Below are 23,366 nucleotides of genomic sequence, written 5' to 3'. Positions count from 1 at the left end.
CCACATGCAAGTCCCCCTTTTGTCCCTGATCAGCCTTACTCTTTCTTCTACCATCCTTTTATAATTTACATGCTTATAGAAGACCTTGTGATTCCCTTTTATGTTCACTGCCATCCTCTTTTCATGCTCTTTCCTTGCTTTTCGTATTAGTTTCTTCACTTCCCCTCTGGTCCTTTTTATATTCAGCCCGACTCTGCATTGTATTTTCTACCTGACATCTGTCGTAAGTGCACTTCTTCCTTTTCACCTTTACCTCTATCTCTCTTGTCATCCTGAGCCCTCTGGATTTATTTGTCCTACCTTTCCCCTTCAAAGGAATATACCTTGACATTACTTGCAATACCTTTTCTTTGAAGGTGGCCCATTGTTCAGCCACTCTCTTTTCTGCCAACGTTTGATTCCAACTCACTCGACTCAGATGCATTCTCATCCCATCGAAGTTGGCTTTCCTCCAATTAATTATCCCTGCGCTGGATTGTTCTTTGTCTTTTTCCATGATTAACCTAAACCTTATGATACAATGGTCACTGTCCTCTAGAGGCTCTCCTACTGATATTTGATCCACTGGGGCCAACTCATTCCCCAGAACCAGGTCCTACAGTGCATGTCCTCTCGGACTGGCAACAGGCTGCTGCAGAAAATTATCTTGAACACATTCCAGGAACTCTTGCCCCTCTTGTCCTTTTGCACTATTCCTAACCCAGTCTATAGTTGGTTAATTGAAGTCCCCCATTATGATTACAACTCTTGCACCTCTCTGTAATTTCTTTGCAAATTTGTTTCTCCACAACCCTTCCACTAGTTGGTGGTCTATCTACTACATCAATCAATGTTATTGCACCTTTCCCATTCCTTACCTCAAGTCAGAGAGATTCTGTCCTTGTCCCCTCTGGAATATCCTCTCTCTCCAGTACTATAATGCCATCTTTAACCAATATTGACACGCCCCCTCCTTTTCTTCCTTTCCTGTCTCTCCTAAACACCTTGTACCCAGGAATATTTAACGCCCAGTCCTTCTTTGAGCCAGGTCTGTGTTATAGCACTAATATTGTAATTCCATTTGTCAACCTGTGCCTGTAGTTCACCAATCTTATTCATCACGCTCTGTGCATTCACATACATGTACATTAGCCCTGATTTAGGCTTTTTTACTTTCCCGATTATTCTGACTCCATCTAATGACTTATCACAGCCTACTCTAATTCTATCAAACTCCAAGTATTCTATCTACCTTGATACTACTTCACTACTTCCCGCTGCCAGTTTTTCTCCTCTGCACTCTGAATTTCCCCTCAGGTTCCCATCCCCCTGCCAATCTATTTTAAACCCTCCCCAACAGCACAAGCAAACCTCCCCACGAGGACACTAGTCCCAGTCCTGTTAAGGTGTAACCTGTCCTTCTTGTACAGGTCCCACTTGCCCCAGAACTGGTCCCAAAGCCTCAGAAATTTAAAGCCCTCCCTCCTATTCCATTTCTCCAACCACTTGTTGAACTGGTCAATCCTATTCTTATGTTCACTAGCTCACGGGAGTAATTGCTGGGAGTAATCCTGAGAGTATTGCTCTTGAGATCCTGCTTTTAAATCCCCTTCCTAACTCCTTATAATCTGCTTTCAGGACCTCATCCCTTTTCCTACCTATGTCATTGGTCCCAATGTGGACCATGGCCTCTGGTTGTTCACCCTCCCTCAAAAGAATGTTCTGCAGCCGCTCTGTGATGTGACATCCTTGACCCTGGCACCAAGGAGGCAACATACCATCCTGGAGTCACGTCTATGGCTGCAAAAACGCCTATCTGCTCCCCTAACTATGGAATTCCCTACTTTTATAGCGCTCCCATTCTTCCTCCTCCCCTCCTGTGCAGCTGAGCCACCTGTGGTGCCACAGACTTGGCTCTTGCTACAGTCCTCTGAGGAACCATCTCATTCACCAATATTCAAAATGGAAAAGTGGTTAGAGAGTGAAGTAGCCTCAGGGGTTTCCTGCACTACCTGCCTGTTTCTCTTAGATACTCTGGCGGTCATCTATTCCCTCTCTGCCTGTGTACTTCTTAGCTGCAGTGTGACCACCTCTCTAAATGTGGCATAATCCTCAGCCTTGTGGATGCACCACAGTGACTCCAGCCGCCGCTCAAGCTCCGCAACTCGGAGCTGGTGACAATTCCTGCAGATGCAGTCATCGAGAGCACTTTGTACCTGCACGACTTCCCACATCCTGCAAGATGCACATTCTACATGGCCGAGCTGCACTGACATACCTTATACTTTATATAAAGTGTTTACGAATTTATTTACTAATCCATTGTAATTATTATCTTAATTTAGAATAATTCTTATGTATTCTACAATTTACTGTGTTTATCTCAGTCTTGCCCCTTCTTGCGCTCTTTTAACTCCTGACCCCACTCTCAAAGAAAAGCATTTGTGTTCATCTGATGTTCTGGCCAATATTTTTCTATAAACTGAAATCACTAAAACAGTTGATCTCATTATCTCCTTGCAGTTAGTGGGATCTTGCTGTGGAATGTTGGAGTTCCAGGGACGTGTGTGATGAAGAGACCCGATGCAGCTTTGAGTGGGTCTCCACACTGTCAGTTCCCTGCTCGTCACTGAGCTTGCTGTTTGTGTGCAGCTCAGACACTGACTAGAGAAACCTGTCATGGTGGGAAGGGTCACCTTCTTTGAGGCATGGAAGACGATTCTATTTCCACTGCCAAAACAGCAGAGTTGGGAGGAAAGACATTGCATTTATGTAGCATCTGACACATCCCCAGGACATCGTAAAGCACTTAGTAGCCAATAAATATACCCCAAGAGGGAATTCAGCACCCAATGTGCACACAGGAAGATAGATCCTGCCAACTGGATGCGAGTGGGATGCAGAGTCTGAGATGAGCGTGAAAAAGGACAAGATCAAGAACTGGTACATCAGGAGGTCAGTGAAGAGCGTGGGAGCATCGAAGAAAGTACCTGAGAAGAGATGGAAATGGGATTGTCATCCATTGCAGAGAGAGGACGTGTGGTGAGGGGAATGATGGAGATTGGACTGCCATGGAGCATGAGAAGAGGAAGGCCCAAGACCAGATAGAATAACATGGTGATGAGAGACTTAAACAGAGTGGGATTGGACGAGGGGTTAGTGACTGACAGGAGAAGGTGGAGAAGGGTGATCAACCCCAAGTGAAATGGGAGAAGCCAGAAGAGTAGAGGTACTGTAGGCCCTGGGCAAACAATGTTTCTGGAAGAGTCCCCAGTTCACAAACCTATCCCCAAATGAATACCCTAATTACTAACAGCCAAGTGGGTTCAAATTAGGAATCAGGTGACACCAAGCCACCCAGTAGTTGGTTAATAAAGTGCGCCAGGAAATATGGTGGTACAAATTCTGATTGGTGGGAGGGATGGTCAATCTCCTGTGTTCAATGAATAGAGGAGTTGGACTTACTGAGGGACCTTAGTGCGCTCGGTGGCCGCAATGCACATGCTCAGCCCGTTTCCCCAATTCCCCTCACCAAATACGCCAGATAGTCACCAGATTTCATGTGGAATTTGGTTAAGAAGAAAATGGCCTCACAGCCAAAATGTCTAAATAATGGAGGCTGTTGGTAATGGAACCAGTGAGCGGTGGTTGGAGCTGGGCTGTGCGGGTGTCCCGGGAGCCAGATTAGAGCTTCCTCTGTGGCTTCAGATGGTGTGGGTGAGGGTTAGGCTGTTTGTCTTCGGATTTGGTTTAGCAAATAGCTTAAGTTACTGAGACAGACATTCAAACACTGCAGCTGATTCCAAGAAGAAAGACTGATTTCAACACCAGGTGATAGCGTTAAACAGTCAAAGAGTTGTTCTGGCACAGAAAGAAGCCATTCAGCCCATCCAGTCCATGCTGGCTTGCTGTACAGCAATCCAGTAAGTCCCATTCCCCCTGCAAATCTATTTTCCTCCTGCCCACCCAATTTCCTTTGGAAATCATCGATCGCTCCGCTTCTACCACTCTCATAGGCAGCAAGTTCCAGGTCACCACCACTCGGTGTGTAAAAAAGCCCTTCCTCACATCCACTCCGTATCTTTTGCCCAAAACCTTAAATCCATGTCTCTGGTCCATGCATCATCAGCAAATGGTAATAATTTTCCTTTGTCAATCTTATTCAAACATGTCTGTCAACTCTGTCCTCAATCTTCTTTGCTTCAAGAAGGGCAACCCCAGCTTCCCCAAATCTATCATCTCTGGAACCATTCTGGTAAATCTCCTTTGCACCCCCTCAAGGACCCGCACATCCTTCCTAAATCATAGTGACTAGAACAAGATGCAATATACCAGTAGTGGCTTAAACCGAGTTTTATAGATGTTCAGAATAATTTCACCGCTTTTGTACTCAGTGCCTCTATGAAGCCCAAGGCCCCATATTCTTTGCTAACTACTTTCTCAATATGTCCTGCCACCTTCAAAGATCTATGCACATGAACTCCAGGTTCCTCTGTCCCTGCAGACTCTTTAGGACTGTCCTAATGGTGGAAGGATTGAGAACAGGAGGATACATTTAAGGTAATCGGCAATTGAAGCAATGGAGACATGAGGGAAAGCTTTTTCACGCAGTGAGTGATTGGGATCTGGGTTGCACTGCCTGAGAGAGTGATGGAGGCAGCGTCAATCGAGGCATTTAAGAGGGAATTGGATTATTAACTGAAAAGGAAGAATGTGCAGGGCTGCGGGGAGGTGGAGGGGGGCGGGTGGCAGTAGATGAATTGCTCCTTTGGAGAGCCAGCACAGACACGATGGGCCAAATGGCCTCCTTGTGCACTGTGACCATTCTGTGATTAAGGCCTCTGCCTATATCTTCTGTCAAAATGCAGGTGATGGAGTCACAAAGAAAGACTGGAGAAGTATGCATTTTTCAACCTTGTGAAGAGGTGACTGAGAGGTGATATATTAGATAGCAAATGGTATAAAAGATTAAATCCAGAATGCTACTTCAGACTGAATTGTGACAGGGTGATAAGGGGACATGATTTCTTTTATTCATTCACGGGATGTGGGCTTCGCTGGCTACACCAGCATTTATTGCCCATCCCTAATTGCCCTCAAGAAGGTGGTGGTGGGCTAAGAATGCCAAGTTTCAAAAGTTAACTGGAAGAATGATGTCAGGAGGTTCCTCACACAGATGGGTTAAAATGTAGGATGGACTTTCAGGTAGGCCGATGGAATTGAGGAGCCTGAAGTCACTTAAAAAACTGGCGTAAAGGCAAAATACTGCGGATGCTGGAAATCTGAAACAAAAACAAATCACCCTCAAAAAATGCTGGAAAAACTCAGTGGGTCTGACAGCATCTGTGGAGAGAAGGACAGAGTTAACGTTTCGAGTCTCAAAACGTTAACTCTGTCTGTCCACAGATGCTGTCAGACCTGCTGAGTTTTTCCAGCATTTCTTGTTTTTGTTTCACTTAAGAAACTGTTGATGTTGAGATGGGGAGCATTGCGAGTGCTTTCTGCTTGGACCAGTTGAATTTAATGGCCTTGCAAAATTCTACCTTTATATCGGAAAAAATTATTTGGAATATTGTGCAGAAATTATTTCCAGTATTAAAGATGAGACTGGGGGAATTAATAATGGGAAACAAGGAAATGGCAGACGCTTTGGACAAGTGTTTTCTATCTGTCTTCACAACAGAAGACACAGAAAGCATCCTACGAATGATAGAAAATCAGGGTCCAAAAATGAGGGAGGAACTTAAAACAATCAATATCACTAGAGAAAAAGTACTAGGCAAACTTAAGGCTGACAAGTCTCCTGGTTCTGATGGTCTGCATCCTAGCTCATAAAGCAAGTGGCTGCAGAGATAGTGGATACATTGGTTGTAATCTTCCAAAACTCCCTAGATTCTGGAACAATCCCAGCAGATTGGAAAACTGCAGATATAATGCCCCTATTCAAGAAAGGAGGGAGACAGAAAATAGGAACTATAGGCCAGTTAGCTTAATATCTGTGCATTAGGAAAATACTGAAATCCATTATTAAGGAAGTAGTCGCAGGATATTTGGAAGATCATAATACAAGCAGGCAAAGTCAACATGGTTTTATGAGAGGGAAATCAAGTTTGTCAGATTTGATAAGGTTCTTTGAGGATGTAAGAATCAGTGTGGATAAAGAGGAACCATCAAATGTTGTGTACTTGGACTTCCAAAAGGCCCTTGATAAGGTGCCACATTAAATGTTACTACACAAGATAAGAGCTCATGGTGTTGAGGGTAGTAGCACGAATTGGCTAACTGAAATAAAACAGAGTTGGGAAAAATGGCTCATTTTCAGGTTGGTGAACTGTAACTGGCGGGGTGCCACAGGGATCAGTGCTAGAGACACATCTATTTACAATCTATATTAATGACTTGGATGAAGGGACTGATGGTATTGTAGCTAAAGATAGGCGGGAAAACAAGTCGTGAGGAAGACACAAAGAGCCTGTAAAGGGATATAGCTAAGCTAAGTGAGTGGACAAATTTGACAAATGGCATATAATGAGGAAAAATGTGAGATTATCCACTTTGATAAGAAGAATAGATGTTATTTAAATGGTGACAGATGTTATTTAATAATATGTTAAATGGCAAGATGTTATTTAAATGGTGACAGACTGAAGAATGCTGCGGTACAGAAGATCTGGGTGTCCTCGTGCATGAAGTGCAAAAGGTTAGCATGTACGTACAGCAAGTAATTAGGAAGGGAAATGGAATGTTGGCCTTTATCACAAAGGGAATGGAGCAATAGAGTAGGGAAGTCGTACTACAGCTCTACAGGGCATTGGTGAGGCCACACTTAGAGTGCTGCGTACAGTTTTGGCCTCGTTATTTAAGGATGGATATACTTGCATTGAGGGCAGTTCAGAGGATATTCACTGGGTTGATTCCTGGGATGAAGGTGTTGTTTTCTGAGGAAAGGTTGAGTGGGTTGGGCCTAAGCTCATTGCTTTAGAAGAATGAGGGGTGATCTTATTGAAACAAATAAGATTCTGAGGGGAGCTCGTCAGGGTAGTTGCTGAGAGGATGTTACCCCTTGTGGAAGAATCCAGAAACAGGGGCACAGTTTCAGGGGAATCAAGGGTTATGAGGAGCAGACAGTAAAGTGGAGTTGAGGCCAAGATCAGATCATCCATGATCTTACTGAATGGTAGACTTGGTTCAAGGAGCTGAATGGCCTATTCCTGCTCCTTTTTTCTTATAATAGGGAGACATTAAAAAAAGAAAAGCTACACACATATAGAGGCTGAAAAATGATCTCCTATAATTGTATTATATTTTGAGCCACTCTAAAGCACATGAAATGTAAATAATACCTAACTTACGTAATAAGTGTTGATGATAATCACTCCCCATTTATGAACAATATTTTGTTTATATTTTCCCCAATTAAAATTGAAATAATATAACATTCAAAAGAAAACTGGATATATGCGTGAAGGGAAAAATATGCAGATCTATAAGGAAAGGGCAAAGCAGTGGGGTTATTAATGAGATAGCTCTTTCAAAAAAAACTGGCACAGGTACCATGGGCCTCCTGCGCTCATTCTCTGATTCTAATGAATGAAACACAAAAGTCGCTGCAATTAACTGATTTCACCCATAGGTGGCGATGCTGGCCTAAGGCAGAACCCCGACCCCCTGTATCTCCCACTTCGGGTCTTTCCGTGAGCGCTCGGGATTGAGGTCCGAGAGACCTCTGGCTCGGCTCGGCTCGGCCCGGGGGGGGGGAAATGATGAAGCGGCGCCCGGCGGTTCGGGTCTTTCCGTGAGCGCTCGGGATCCCAGCTTCTGACTCGGTCACCTGGGGGTCTGAGGGAAGGAGAGTGGCGATCATCGGAATGAACCTGAGAGGCTGCAGAAAGAAAACAAGGGGGAGGGGAAAAGAAACATAAACAACAACAACACACATCCCACCGGGAGGAAAGGGAGCAAACAAGCCAGGAAGGAGGTAAGGAGCGAGGGGGGGTGGTTTGCGGGAAGGGGGAGGGGGAGGGGGGGGGGGTGACCGGGGGGGCAAGATAAGGGTGAATTTAAAAGAAAAAGCCAGAGGGCCCATGAGGGAAAAGACAGAATGGGAGAAGGAGAGATAGAGGATGAATAGAATGAAAAGTCAGGGTGAAAATAACGAGAGTCAGGGAGAAAAAAAAATGAAATAGCGCCAAATAATTTTTTAAAAAAGGGAAATATTGAGAGAGAAAATAAAAAGGGGGGGGGGGGTGTGAGGTAAATGCATGAGAAAGCTGAAGGGGGTTAAAAGAGGCGAAAGTGACAGGGGTGATAGAAGAAGATGGATAGTTGGAGGAGAATCCAGTGGCTGGAGAGAAATGGCTTGGCCCGTTGCTATGGGAAACCGTCCAACCCCCTTCAAACTGCGGCTGCAATCTCTCCAAAACTTGCAGTGTGAGGCGAGGCAGCCGTTAGCCTGTATTTTCAGAGAGAGGTGTGTAAAAGTTAACGCAGTGCTCCTTGCGGGATTTTAGGCACTTTTATGCTCTCTTGTCCCCTTTTGGTTTGACCGCAAACCGAAGGGGAGAAATAAATTGGAAGGTGCGCAACGTTTCGCCACAGGACGGGATTCATTCAATTTTAAGCCGCTTTCTAACCCCCGAAATCTTCGTCATGTCGCGCGAAACCCAATGTGCAATATTGCCTCAGATAAGACTTTGCCGCCTCTTTACCGCTTAAAGGTGCCGGTGTAATTTAATGAAGGGAAGGATAGTTGTATTACTCGTGCATCGCCTCCAGAGAGAGAGAGAATTCATAGCACTGTTCACCACTCGTTTCAAACGCCGAGGTGACATCTGCAGGAGGGTCAGGCCTGCAAGCCATTTATTTACAATTCATCTTAAACCGTTCCCATATGTAAACCAATGATAAAAACAGAATTACCTGGAAAATCTCAGCAGGTCTGCCAGACCTGCTGAGTTTTTCCAGGTAATTCTATTTTTGTTTTGGATTTCCAGCATCCGCAGTAGTTTTTTTTTGTAAACCAATGATGCCCTCCAGATTGAGCGCCAAAACCAAACAGTAGCAAGTATTATTCTTTCAGTACCTATGAATGACATAAATAATTTAGCCTACGTAGTTAAAAGGTTTACCAAGAGTTAACTATCGTTTGCATTTAGAAGCCTAAGTAATGAACGAACCTATCACAGTGGGCAAAGTATGAAAAACCCATTACTAGTATCACTTCATCCAGACCCCCCAATAGCTCTCCACACCCAGAGATGCCATCCAGGCTGGGAAGAGAAAATGGTCAGTGAAGGTTCACACTCCTGATTGCCATCGATAAATGTTGCTGGAAAATCCAGCATGAACGGACAATGGGTTAGAACAGGATCAGGGTTCTCTACCATGCCCCCACAATGAAATTATCAATATTTCACAAAGGGATTATTGGAGGGCAGCGAGCACTTTTGGATCCCTTCACCAGGATAGGCAAGTGCCTTTAGGAAAAGGGGAGGGGAGCAAGACAGTCCCTTTCACAGAGACTGAGGGCAGGATTTTTGCAGAGTTGGGACAACTCCGGAGACCCTCAAAACCCATTATGCCGAAGTCCTGTCCCCATTTCAGACCAATACAATTTTTGCTAGTAGGGGAAAGGGGGCGGGGCGTGAATCTCACAGGGGCAAAACACGAATCAGTTGGGCCATTTGAAAATAGTGCTGACTTTAAACAGACTCCATTTTTGCTGCTCCAAGGGACTAAACCTGAAATGTGGGAGTCACGAATTTATGGAGGAGATGTAAACAATCTTGAAGGATGAATAAGGGCTGTTTAAATGTTATGATCTGAAGTTATTTAATTTACCAGTCCATTAAAAACAAAAAAACTATGCTGCATTTGTCAAAGTAAAAAAACACATGCTAGAGTGCATTGATTGACAGGCCATCTGGTATTGCTTAGAAAAAATCATTACCATCTGTTCCTGCAGTTTCATTAGACTTCATTGTTGATATTTCTCAAGGGCTGTTACTATAGCATTATGAATGCTTGTTTGTTTCAAAAGATCTAAAACCACTTATCTCAGTGTGGGGGGAGGTGCTGAGTTTACACTTTGATGTTTTAAGAGGCTATTAAAGGATTAGCCGTCTTTGAAATGGTTACTGAATAGAAGTTTGTTTTTATAACAGATTGACCACTTAAGGGGATTTAAAATCTTTGAATGGGTTTAATGAATGAGAAGTCTCTTCTGTCTCAAATGTGTATGAGTGAGACCTCTATTAGATTATTAGAAGTTTAATTTTTTTCATCTCCACATCACTTCTAAGGTCTGTCCTGAGAGTGGGTCAACGAAGGTGGCATGGGGGTATGAGCTGGCATGGAGGGGGAATGGGTGTAGGAGCTGGCTTGAAAGGGGCATGGGGTATGAGCTGGCATTGGAGGTATGAGGTGGCATGAAAGAAGTATGGGGGTGAGTGGGGAATTAGGAGTGAGGGCTAGAAGGCCCAACAGCTATTTATAAAACTGGGCTGAAGTCTCAGAGAGGTGAGCCTTCTAAATAGCCCACCTCAGCACCAGCTGCCTCTGTGACTGCCTCCAAAAGCGGCAGACCTGACTCAATCATGCCCTGCCTCCCCTGTTTGAAAATCACATATGACAGGACCCTTTAAAATGAAATGGGTCTGCCGAATTGGGAAATTTCATGACTTGAACTATCTGCCTTGGTAGCGAAAATCTAGCCCTGAAACTCAAACATCCATTAGGAGTGGGAGAGATAATACTGCACTAAACTGATTTTTAATAGTGTTTCATTCGCTTGTAATTTTACCTTTAGGTGTTTCATTTTTAATGTTAATTTGAAAGCACAATAATGGCCATTTCCAGAATGCGATATTGGTTTTTTTAAACAATTTTTTTGCCTACAGAATGAGCAGAACTACTTTGTATTCACTGTTAGGAATTTGGGGAAATGAACAGAATGGTTCAAAGAGCCACCGAGGTATATAACAGTGGAGTTCATTACTGAACGTGGCACCTCATAACTACAACATGGTAAGATGTGAAGCTAATCATGTGCTCCGATATACTCATGTATAAGCTGATCTATATATAAGTCAACCTCCCTATGTTCCAGCCAAAACATCTGAAAACAGCCTATAACCTATGAATATGATAACTAGGGCCAGGAAGTTTGATTTTAATGCACATTAGCTGTTCTCCAAACTGCTATTGCTGAGAGGGGATGGGACATTGAGAACCTCAGAGAAATGTGGCCTGGAGAATGTAAGCGTGAGAAAGCTGAACTGGATAAGAAGCAAGAACACTCTCAAGAGTCAGCTATAATAACAGTTAAGGAAATCCCTATGCTTTTAAAATTGAGTGACCCAAATTTCTATTGTTGTAAGTGAGTACCTATGCAGTAATAAACTCTTAACTTATTTTAAACAGTTGCTATGTTTTCTGACAGTTTATAATTGGAGCTGCTATAATTCCAGTATTAACTAGTTTCTTGGAGAAAAGCAGAAGACAGGAAACAGATGTACCCTAGAATCTGACTACTAATCTTACAGCTGTTTTACTTACAGTGAAGAGAGACTGATGTTTACTTAAACATTATAATAAGCATCATTTTGAATGGACTTAGAAAATCTTTGCAAAAGATCCTGCTGTTAAATCTACTGAGAATATTTGCAGGAAAGTTGCAATGGGTGTGACTTTACCTTAAAATACTAAACTTCTCATTCTAATCTTTTTTGTCTTTCTAACAAAGGGAGGACCAGGGTTTATAACTGGACTAACAAGACGTATAGTAAATGACCCGGGTTTCACTATTGATGAGATGCACACAGGCTTCAAATGTTAATTGGCTGAATTGTCCATAAAAATGGCCCAATGAAGTGCCAGTGTATACAAATCAGAAGGATGTGTTTGCAAAGAGAAACAAATAAGTCAATTTCTACCCTCTCCCCCACCACCCCCCCACCCCCCAAAAAAACCCAGAATTATCAGCATCACCAGTGCTAGTTGTTATTTTGCAATTGATTTTGCGGTGTAAAAAAAATATTTTTCCTTTGCTCAGGATGCCATTTTCAGGTCACCAGTGGAGGAAAAATAAGTAATAAGCAACTATAAAGCTGAAGAGTAGGCATTGCATATCAGTATGAAGATTTTTAAACATCTGCCTCTCATTTCTAAGTCAGGAGTCCATTAATTTTTCTTCTTCAGAATGTTTTATGGCTTAGACTTCACTCTGTGTTAACAGCAACTCTCTGTTGGGATGATAACCCAGTGGCCTTCAGTGCTGTAAATGTTCCAGCCAAACTTGTTCCCTGTTCGCCTTCACAACTGCACTGCATACTGTATTTTGCCTTTGTTACCCTCAGGAGCATGAAAATACAATCCACTGAAAGGACATTTACAGTGCCCACTCCACGCTGAAAACTTAACTCCCCCGTCATGTACAGAGTCCCATTATACCTTCATTTTGATGCTTCAGATACCATCATGTTTAAGGGCTGTACTGATGTTCATTCATCTGATAAGGCTTTTCGATCACTTTCAGAGAATAAACTAGCAATTTGAAGTGCAAGATCTGGTAATCCTTTACTCAAACAAAATTATTCTCCCCAAACTAAATTACAAACAAAGAATATTTTAAGAATTATTGTATAATGACCATGTATAGGTGTGTACTTTTATTGTCAAATCTATTTTCTCCCTTAAACTCACACTGAGCCATTTCAATAACATATACATAATTGATTTTCTGCAAACATTCACTCCATTCATTACAACAGTTTGTGGACCTGTAGGAATAATAAGAACAACATTGAATGCATGAATTAACATTTAAATTATTTCCTGTCTCTCATTCCAACAAAGCAGTAAATTACTATATCAGTAACACATGCAAGCCCTTCACAACATTTTAAATTCAGTGTGTTTTTCATTAGGGCCTTAATTGTTAGTTTTTTTTGCTTAATTTAACAGGAATCTTGGCAGTTTTTATATAAAAAGGAATTGAATTCAGGAAGAAACAAAAGTTAACATTTCATTTTCTGGGTGGAAATCAGAGAATGAAATGTTACAAAACACCAGGGGCCTTTAACATCACTTTTTACTGATTTATCCCAATAAATTCCAGACATGCTGCTTCTGCAGTCCAGCTTGCATTTAGTTCTGTGTTGTAGCTGAGGGATGGTGCTAGTAATCAGCAGGAAGTTTCTTTGTCCATGATGTCCAGAGTTGATGTTGAGGATTCCCAGTGCCACTCTGTCTTGACTGTATGCCACCGTGCTGCCACCTCTGACGGCCTGTCCTGCCAGTGGGACTAAACATAGCCAGGGATGATGATGGAGGAGTCTGAGACATTGGCTGAAAGGTATGATTCTGTGACACTATGATTATGTCAGGCTGTTGTTTGACAGCCTGCTTTGGGACAGCTCTCCCAATTTTGGCACAAGTCTCCAGATGTTAGTGAGGAAGACTTTGAGGGGTGACTGGGTTGAGGTGTGCTTTTGTTGTATCCAAATTTAGTGCCTTGGTCAATGCCAGGTAGTTTGTCCGGCTTTTTTTCTTATAGTTTTTCCAAGCAGTCTGATACAACTGAATGGCATGCTAGCTCATTTGAGCAAGCAGTTTAGAGTCATGCACATTGCTGTAGGCTTTGAGTCACACATAGGCCAGACCGGGTAAGGACAGGAGATTTCCTTCTCCAAAATAAATTAATGAACCATTGCATCTTTATGACAATCTAACATTTTGTGGTCAACATTTTTGACGCTAGCTTTTCATCCCAGATTTATTTAATTAACTTACCAAATTGAAATTCCCCAAACAAAACTTTGAACACTGAATTATCATTCCAGACTTCTAGATTACTCATCCAGTAACATAAACACTATGGTACCTGAAGACTAAAGTTAACAGTTAGAGGCTGACTCGAGTTACACAACAAGGCATTGTTTACTAGAAGCAGGATTACAAATGCTGCTCCGTCTGCAATCATCAACAATTTTAGTGACATCTAAATGGCTGGAGCTGCAACAGTTAACATGGGTGGTAGTAATCCTTATGGGGGTTCTGCAGATATCCTGCTGAAACATCGGCAGAAATTGCTTTAAAATGTAGGAAAACGTCCCATGGTGCTTCAGTCAAAAATTGACACTGAGCTAAGGAAGGAAAATACAGCCATGTTGGGATGGGTGACTAAAAGCTGGGTTAAAGAGGTGAATTTTAAGGAGGTTCTTAATGAAGGAGAGAGAGGCGAAGATAAAGATGTTCAGGGAGAAAATTTCAGAGTTTTGTGTCTAAATGGCTGAAGGCACAGCCAGCAATGCTGGAATATGATTGTGCAAGAGGCCAGAGTTGGAGCAACACAGAGTTGTAGAGCTAGAAGAGGCTACAGAGATGGGAACAGGGAGGCTAGAGTGGTGTGAATTTTAAAATCAAGGTATTGTTGCACTGGGAGCCAATGTAAGTCAGTGAACACATGGGTGAAGAATGTATGGGACAGAATGCAGGCAGTAGAGTTTTGGATGAACCCTAGTTTATGGAGGGTGGAAGATGGGAGGCCGATCAGTAGTTCATTGAAATAGTCAAATCTAGAGGTAACAAAATCACGAATGAGAGTCTGAGCAACAGACAAACTGAGACAGAGATGGAGCTGAGTGAGGCTACAGAGGTAGAAGTAGGTGGTCTGTATGATGGAAAGGATATGGGATCAGACGTCTGCTGGGGTTCAAAAAAGACAAAGGTTGCAAAAAGTCCAGTTCAGCCTAAGACAGCTAGGGAGAGGGATAGAATCTGTAGCGAGGGTCACTGTCTGTGTTGAGGCCAAAGACAATGATTTCTATCTTCCCAGGTTTAACTGGAGGTAATTGCAGCTCATCCAGAACTGGATGCCGCACAATTCTTTTGAAATTCTCTCTTTATTTGTCCTGCCCTCCAGTACTATTCAGAAAAGACACTTGGCGACTGGAATGCTACTTCAGTGCTCCAGTCACATTATGGGAGGCCTGTGAATTGTATAATTTTTATGGTCTTAATAACCCTTGCACACAGTTTGTCTCCTGCTCCTTGTATCTTTTGCACATTGGCTTGACACAGCCTGAGTCTCAGGCCTCTCTGTCTGATAATCAAATCATTGACCCCCCACCCCAACCCCCCTATTCATTTTTAGTGGTTGGATATATTTCTGACAATATATTGGAGCGGACCCAAGAGGACAAGTTGCAGACCAGTCTGGATGCAATATCTCTGTGTGCAGCTACAGAAATAGGTCTCATGAGAGATTTAGAAAAATGTGTGACATATTCTGTGATATTGCACGAGTTGACAAATATGTCAATTTTTGGCATGAAATTCTATTCAAAATGCTTAGGAATCATTTTAAAATCAATGGAATTGTCCTTGATAACACCACTGTACCAATCTCTATATTTTTGTCTTTTCCTAAGTTTCAGATCTCATTTATCTGACATCATGTTTTACGAATCATCAACAAATATGTCCCAACTATCAAAGAACAAACTAAAGAGGCAGAGTCGGGCTTTCACGCAAGTTCTGTACCGGAAGCTAAGTTACCGTGAGCGACGTTCTGTGACCGATATTCCGACAGATCTAATGGATGACCCTTCGGAGCTTTCCATCCAGCTTTCGGCTCCTGGAATACTTAAGATCTTTGGCAATGCAATCTGCAGCGGCACAAACTATAAAAGTGTCCTGGCTACACCACGGTCGAGTGCCCAGGAGTTGGTTAAAGAAGCCCTTGAGCGCTACTCTGTAAGCAAGAAGTGTGCCAGTGAGTATCTGCTATGTGATGTGATTGGACGGTTTGAGGGGATAGACAAACACTGGCGGACAGAGTGCCTCCGAGCTCTGGGGGATAATGAGAAACCTCTTCTTCTTCAATATCTGTGGAAACCTAAAGAGGGGTTTGCCAGAAGATTTGAGCTTCGAAGGCGGTCAGAGGTGGAGGAGATGGCTGCTAAGGAGAAAGATACAACAACTGCAGGTACAACTTAGTGCATGCATTTCCTTAAGGGAAGTTTGCATGCACATGGTATTGTAGCACTCTTTAAGACATTCAGATCATCTGTGCTGGAGTCCCAGAACAACTTGCTAATTGCTGATGGTTGTGTTATGTACAGGAGGGATTGGGGCAGGGGGAGGTTGACTTAAACAGCACTAATTTCTCCTCTCACCACTCGACTGTAAACAGAAAGGTGTTTTGATTTGTTTTCCTCTTTGTAAATGGTGGTGTATTTCCCAACCCCTCGGTTTTTGCATGATCCAATTTTCTATTAATAACCCCACAGTAAACTTGAGATAGGATGAACTAAAAAGGGTTAGTTTATTGCACACGTTCAAAACACGAAAGGAAGGCCACAACATCACCTCCATACTCAGAGACTAAAGAGAGGGAGAGGGAAAAGAAGGTTTTACAGTACAGAGACCAGTGAGGAAACAAATATAGTTTCATGTGGGTTCCAGAGTCCAGAATCAATGTCCAATGATGTATTCTTTCATGGAGGTAGGTAGGTTGAAAAGGGATGCTGGATAATTCACTTTTCCGGTGGTGTTGACTTCACACGATGAGATAGTAGGCATGCAGAGATAAGTCAGTCTTGTAGGTGATGATACAGAATTTCCATCAGAAGCAGTATAGATGTAGGCCAGGTGTTCAACCTGAGCACAGCTCCTTTTCTGTGATGCTGTTAGTCAGATGGTAAACAGTACACTGATCTTTTCAGTTCAGCAATGCAATATTACTTGTTACACAAGCCAGAAGTCCATGTCACATGACTCCCACCTCTCCACCATCTTTGACAAAGAATGTGTATCCATTGTCCGGATTCCAGAGACTGTTTAATATCTCAGCCATTAGGAATTGAAAGGAAGATTGTGAGGCCTTTATCTTAGCAGACAATGCACAATTTATATAATGATAACCCTTAGGCTTATGTCAACAGAGAGAGTGAAATAGGAAGCACTTTTTAAAAATGCAGCACCAATGCACAGTGACTGCAGTGTATACCATCTACAAGAGGCACTGCAGCAACTCACCAAAGCTCCTTTGATGGCACCTTCCAAATCCCCCAGCCTCTACCACCTAGAAGAACAAGGGCATCAGATGCTTGGGAACATCTCAACCTTTAAGTTCCCCTCTAAGCCACACATATTCCTGAATTGGAACCATATTGCAGCTCTTTCACTGTCGCTGGGTCAAAGTCCTAGAACTGCCTTTCTAACAGCACTCTAACTACGCATGGACTGCAGCGGTTCAAGAAGGTGGCTTACCACCACCTTCTCAAGAGCAACTAGGGATGGGCAATAAATGCTGGTCTAGTCAACAATGCTCACATCCCATGAATGAATTTAAAAAAAGGCATGGTTTAAAAAAAAATTAAAGGCCAGGAGATGTAAAAGCCTCGACAGCTTGACAGTCCCAATGAGTTTATCCACTTTTTACACACATTCATATCTAATTTTAACAATCCCAAAGGGCACCTGACCTCTCCCAACAGTATCCCTCGACCTATCCAAAAGGATATCCTACCTCTCCAAAAGGGTACTCTTCCTCTCAAAAGAACTTGTAGCTTTAGACCTCCTGAAAGGTCTAAAGCCCACAAGTCGTATTTTGGACATCACAGTTACGAAAATTGGATCTGTTTGAAGGCAGCTTCACTTTTACATGTGTAGCCGTCTCCATGAACCACGGATATGCAAACTACAACCCACGAAAATGGTGTGTGCCAGGTTCGGGGTCAGGACTTCCAGAATTGGTCTCCGGGACCAATTTGGCTAAGCTGGAGATCCCCTCTGTCTTTATAAAAATTCAGGCATAAGTCTTCAAACCTTGTTGCACCTTCTTGGAGATATTTGAAAATACCTCATTCTAGCATCTATGCTTTGAGCGAGAGTGTTAAGGTTATGCTGTTTTCTCAAGCTAGACTCGATCTACCACAAGAACAGTCCTGCCTGTGGATGTGAAGGTTACCACAGAATTGCTTTATTGAGATCAGATCCTCCTAAGCTGCCAGTGGTGATTTCTGCTGCATCAGTCAGTTTTCAGTCCAACAATGCAATAAAAAAATGATAGGAGTGTTGTTTGCCAGCAAAAACAGTTCATCAGTTTCCCTCAGAAAAGGATGCAACTGCATGAGAGAGCACAAAACCTTTAACAAGTGGTAAGCTTTCCAAAAGTGCAGAGTATAACTGATGCCACATCTGGGCTCTTGGCAACTACCCTTTGGAAGATATGTATCAGATATTCATTCCATCAATGTACATGTGAGAATGCAAGAAAATGTATAATACCATAGTAAGAGTCTAAGTGCCTTTATTTTGCATCCATACCACCATTATGTGTATGAACAGATGGTTAACTGCTGAGAGGCCAAGAACACTGGCTGCATTTCTAGCTCATTAAGAAACACCATTAAGAAACTCTCAGTGGTGACACACAGATAAAACAAAACTGATGTTTCCACCTGAATTTTGGTTGAACATATGACTGGAATACTGAAGTCAGACCTGTATCAAAAGGAGTGCAGAAAATAGCTGAGGAGATGGGCAGGATCACATGCTTTTATAGCCCACAATTTCCTACCCACTGATTTTGATAGGTGAAAAACTGCAGATGAGGCAGAAAAGACAGTGGCTCTAAGGTAGAGCTAGCACTGGGTCAAGGAAGATAGACTGTTAAGTGATAGTCTTATAGGGTCTGATTTTCCTCAACATTCCCTGGGAAACACCCAATTCTCTGTCATGTTTTCTGTCACTTTGATATTATGTTGCCCAAGGAGTTATGGCTTGGTGGAGTGGGGTAAACGGACTGACCTTATATTTCCAGTTTGTCGGGTGGGAGGTTGATCCCAACATTAACATTCAATTGAGTTTCTCACTTTCTTGCTGCAATGGTCTCTGAATTCCGCCAGACCAGAGGCACTCTGAAATGTAGTGCGATTTGAGTCTCATGAGGGTTAGCAAGGGTCTCAAGATCAGGCCAAAGACAGGAAGGTGTTGTTATAATGATATAAGCACCAATCGCTCATAAGGGATTGTGTAAGCATGTTATGGGTACACTTATAGAATCATAGAATGGTTACAGCACAGAAGAAGGCCATTTGGCCCATTGAAATCACGCTGTCTTTCTGTAAAAACAATTTAACTAGTTCCACTCCCCTGTACTTTCCCCAAAGCCCTTCAGGTTCTCCATCCAATCCACTTTTGAAAGCCACAATTGAATCTGCCTCCACCATGCCCTCCAGGCAGTGCACCCAAGATCTGCATAAAAATGCTCTGCCTTAAGTCACCTTTGATTTTATTTTTTTGCCAATCACTTCAAATCTGATTTGAAATCTGATTTGTTACTGGCCAGGACTGACACAGGGGCAAGTGCCAAAATGCTACCTCTGTGGATTCTAAAAGACATGTATCCACATACATGGAAGGTCATGGCGAAGCCTATGACTGCGCAATTTTAAGCAATCCCTTTGCCAACAGGAAAAGTTTCTTTGTCATAAACTGAGGCAATAGGAGTAATTTTTGAGGTTGATCTGCCTTGTGATGTCCGACTAATCCCATGGATTGTTACTAGTTTGAGGTCACGGCATGCTGGTAGATCTACAATCGCTGGGCCTCTAGTCTCCATGATGTAGAACATCTGTGACACCCAGGAGGATTGATTGTATTTGCATTCCAGGACCATGGATCCTGCAGATGGAATAAGTTGAACCATTGTATGCTTAAAATTGCGCAGTCATAGACTTCGCCATGACCTTCCATGTATGTTGATACATGTCTTTTAGAATCCACAGAGGTAGCATTTTGGCACTTGCCCCTGTGTCAGTCCTGGCCAGTAACAAGTAGTTACCAACTTTCTTAGGGCAGATAATTTGAATCTTGGCAAACATCTTGGATGTTTTGACGGTATCTGTGTTTTCCACGAGATTGGCGCCGTGAAACATATGCTCACTGCTCTTTGTTTCATCGTGTATGTCATCGTCATGCTTTGGTTTGTCCAGCACCTCATGTATGTGTTTCTGCTGGGATACCGGATGGTCATTCTTATTGCTTGAAGGCACCCGTTGTGTACGGTCTGTTTGGATCAGTACCTGGCTCTTTGTAGCTGCATCAGCCTTTGCTGTAGTGCACTGCCGCTGTCAATGGCCCTTTCTGTTACGTGCTTGCAGAATTGCTGAAAGCTGGGCATTTCCTTGGTTCATGCAGAAGGCCACACCTTCCACCTGTCTTGCTGGGTTGAGGTGTTCTGGTGAGTGTGTCAACAATTAGGGTTATGCTTAGGACCTGTAAGCTTTGTCGACCTGCAAGGATCACTTCATACTTACATCCATCCTTGAGTAGTTCTTCAGTGCTATATGCTTTGGTCTTGTCTACCAGATCTTACTGGAATGCTTCTATAGGAGTGGATGCAATCACCATCTCAACAATTCTGCCTGCTGTCTCTGCGTTTGGAAAATCACAGTACGTACCCTTTTCTCTGTATCTGCTGACAAAGTGGTCTATGGTTTCTGTAGGCTGTTGTCAAAATGGCATGAATCCTAGTCGATGAATACGGGAGCTTAACCCGATTCTGAACTGGTCTTCCAATGTAATCCATGGGCGGAATTCTCCCATCCCGCCCGTGGCGGGTTTCGTGGTGAGCGGGAGCGGAGAATCCAGCAGCAGTGAAAAAGTCCCATGTCATGTCATTAACATGTCATGAATGCTCAATAAAACAGCTGCTTGCCGGAATCTTGCCAGGCCTTCCAATCTTGCGGGAATTTACGTTGGCCTCAAATTCGTTTGAAAAGGGTTGGCGTGCACAAGTCGGATCTCAGTTTGCTGGTAACTTCGAGGTGAGTGGAACATACATAGCCTACCTGCCACAGCGCAGCACTGGTCTTCTTACGATGAGCACCACTCTGCTGGGGCTGGACTGCTACTGCTCTTTGCCTACATTGTCCCGAGATACAACACTGTGCTGTGGTACTCATGCAGGCCTCCACTTTCAGTAACTAGGGAATGGGCTGTGAGGCGAGGGTGGGGTTGATGAACATGAGGGGGAAGGCAAGGCTGTGGAATGGCAGTCGGGGGAAGGGCAAACATAAGGGGGACAATGGGGAGGGAAGGCTGTGGAATGGCAGTTAGGAGAAGGGTGAACAGGAGGGGGACCTTTCTTGGATCACCCTCTAACCTCTTGTTGCCGCAGGAGTGAGCAGGAGTTTGCTTAGAATGAAAGGAGGAGACCTCCTTGCGATGAGAGCTATTTAAAGCCAATGGCTTCATTAGCACTGCTAAAGGGCTACTCAGAACTCAGTGGCTTCACATCACAGTTGCTGCATCTCCAGAGTAACACATAGGAATATAGAATTTGGGAATGCAGGCAATAGTGAGGGAGGCACAGCTGTATCATATATGGCATTCCATCAATGAAGGCATGTCACCTGTTCACCAGAATTGACACTCCAAATGGGCCAAAGGGCAGCCACTCATTGACCATGAGCAACTGATTGGTCATTAATATGCCACATCAGAGATTGGAGCACAGAGCTAGATTGGATCACTCATCTCGCTGAAACTTTAGCATCCCACGCAGGGCTCAAGATGTGACATATCTGCAATGCCATCTTAGTCACCTCGATGTGTGTGCTAGTGTCTCAGGGACAAGGCAGCATCAACTACCATGCAAGTAGACCCTTCCAGTTTCCAAATGTGTCATCTTCTGAGCTTCACCTTCTTACCCCTTGGATCATTAATGTCTTCAATATTTCCTTTCAGAGAGAGAACAAAAGCAGATCAGGACTCAATGCTGCCTTTGTCAGGGTCCTAATGCAATGGAGGAGGCGAAGGAGGGAGAGGCGACTCTGCACGCAGCTCCAGCAGGAGGGACATGGTCAAGCGGAACCAGAGCATGAACAGGAGGGTCAGGAGGAGAGACCAAGACAGCTGAGGTGACCTGCAAGACCTAGGGTTTATCATAGAAGAGTCTCCTATTTACAAATGAGTGAGAGGCAATGCCACGCACGTCTGCCCTTGTCCCGAGATCTGGTACATCACATATGCCACATTCTTCGTGAAGTCCTGATGCCACATGGAGTTGGAGGGCATCTCCTGCCAGTGGCTTGCCAGTAGCTTTGAAGGTGACCACAGCACTAAATTTCTTTGCCTCTGGGTCTTTCCAAGGAACAACAAGGGACCTGTGTGGCATCTCTCAGTCTGCAACACATTGATGCATAAAGGAGGTCACAGATGCCCTTTACAGGAAGGCCTATCATTATGTCAAGTTTGCTGTGGCTGCGAGATTCACCAGCTTTGCCGCCATCTCATTATTTCCTAAGAGCACAGGGTGCAATAGACTGCACCCATGTGGCTGTATGGGCTCCATGGCAGCAGGCCTTAATGTTTATAAACCGCAAGGGCTATCATTCCATCAATGTACAATTGGTGTGTAATCAGTGGATGCACATACTGCAGGTTTGTGCATAGTACCCTGGGAGTTGTCATGACTCCTACATCCTGAGTCACTCCCAGGTGCCTGAGATTTTTGAGGGGCCATTATGTCTGCGTGGATGGTTGCTTGGGGTTAAGGGGTACCCACTGAAATGCTGGCTGATGACACCGGTGCATTGCCCTCAGAGTCGTTCTGAAGAGAGGTACAATGCTGGTCACAGCTCCACATGTTCCCTTATAGAGCAGACCATAGGACTTCTGAAGATGCACTTCAGATGCATGGACCACCCAGGTGGCTCACTGCAATACACTCCCAGCACGGTTTCCCGCATCATCGCAGTGTGTTGCGCCCTTCACAATCTGGCAGTGCGAAGAGGTGAACCACTGCCAGAGGATGAACTGGAGCAGGATGAGAGCTCATTGCAGGATGAAGATCCGGAGGCCCAGGAACCTTAGGAGGCTGTTGAGGGTCAGTATGAGCACGATCACGCCTTGGACGATGGGAGACGTGCCCGTGATCCGTTAATTGCTGACAGGTTCCAGGAATAGTAAAGTTTAAGTGAGGGTATATGGCCACATCACTCCTAGCCCTCAGTGCCATTTTCTTTCAACTCAAGGGATGTCCACCCACTTGCAGGGAGAGTGAGTCCTGCATTCACACTTGCTCGTTCTGACCTCAGGATTCACCAGGTCCATGATCTTTGCTTTGGTCTGTGGGACCCTGTAAGTGAGCTCACCCTGGGAACTGAGAGTGCACTTCGGAACAAGAGTGATGCGAGAGAAGACTTGAAGCCTTCGCCACCATCTAATGATGCAAACGCTGCTGTGACTGAGATGTGGACATGCCTAGGGATCTCCTCCTCTCGTGCATGTCTTTTCTTCTGCCACTACCATTGAGGAAACACAAATGCCACTAGAATATCAATGCTGATGAGCTGCCCTCACTCAATGTTGTT

General features: G+C 43.8%; 1 protein-coding gene across 1 annotated transcript in view; it reads left to right on the top strand.

The window, feature by feature from the left end:
- The first annotated feature begins 10,885 nt into the window (after nucleotides 1-10,885).
- radil (Ras association and DIL domains) overlaps nucleotides 10,886-23,366 on the top strand; it is a 140,558-nt gene continuing 128,077 nt past the window's right edge. Inside the window, exons 1-2 of the mRNA XM_078558608.1 lie at nucleotides 10,886-11,004; nucleotides 15,411-15,967. Coding sequence (XP_078414734.1) covers nucleotides 15,436-15,967 — 532 coding nt within the window. The 5' untranslated portion in view covers nucleotides 10,886-11,004; nucleotides 15,411-15,435. The remainder of the gene's footprint in view (nucleotides 11,005-15,410; nucleotides 15,968-23,366) is intronic.

Source organism: Cetorhinus maximus, chromosome 15 (genome assembly GCF_964194155.1).
Source record: "Cetorhinus maximus chromosome 15, sCetMax3.hap1.1, whole genome shotgun sequence".
NCBI lineage: Eukaryota > Metazoa > Chordata > Chondrichthyes > Lamniformes > Cetorhinidae > Cetorhinus > Cetorhinus maximus.
Note: the sequence above shows the minus strand (reverse complement) of the source record. Positions and strands in the feature narration are given on the sequence as shown.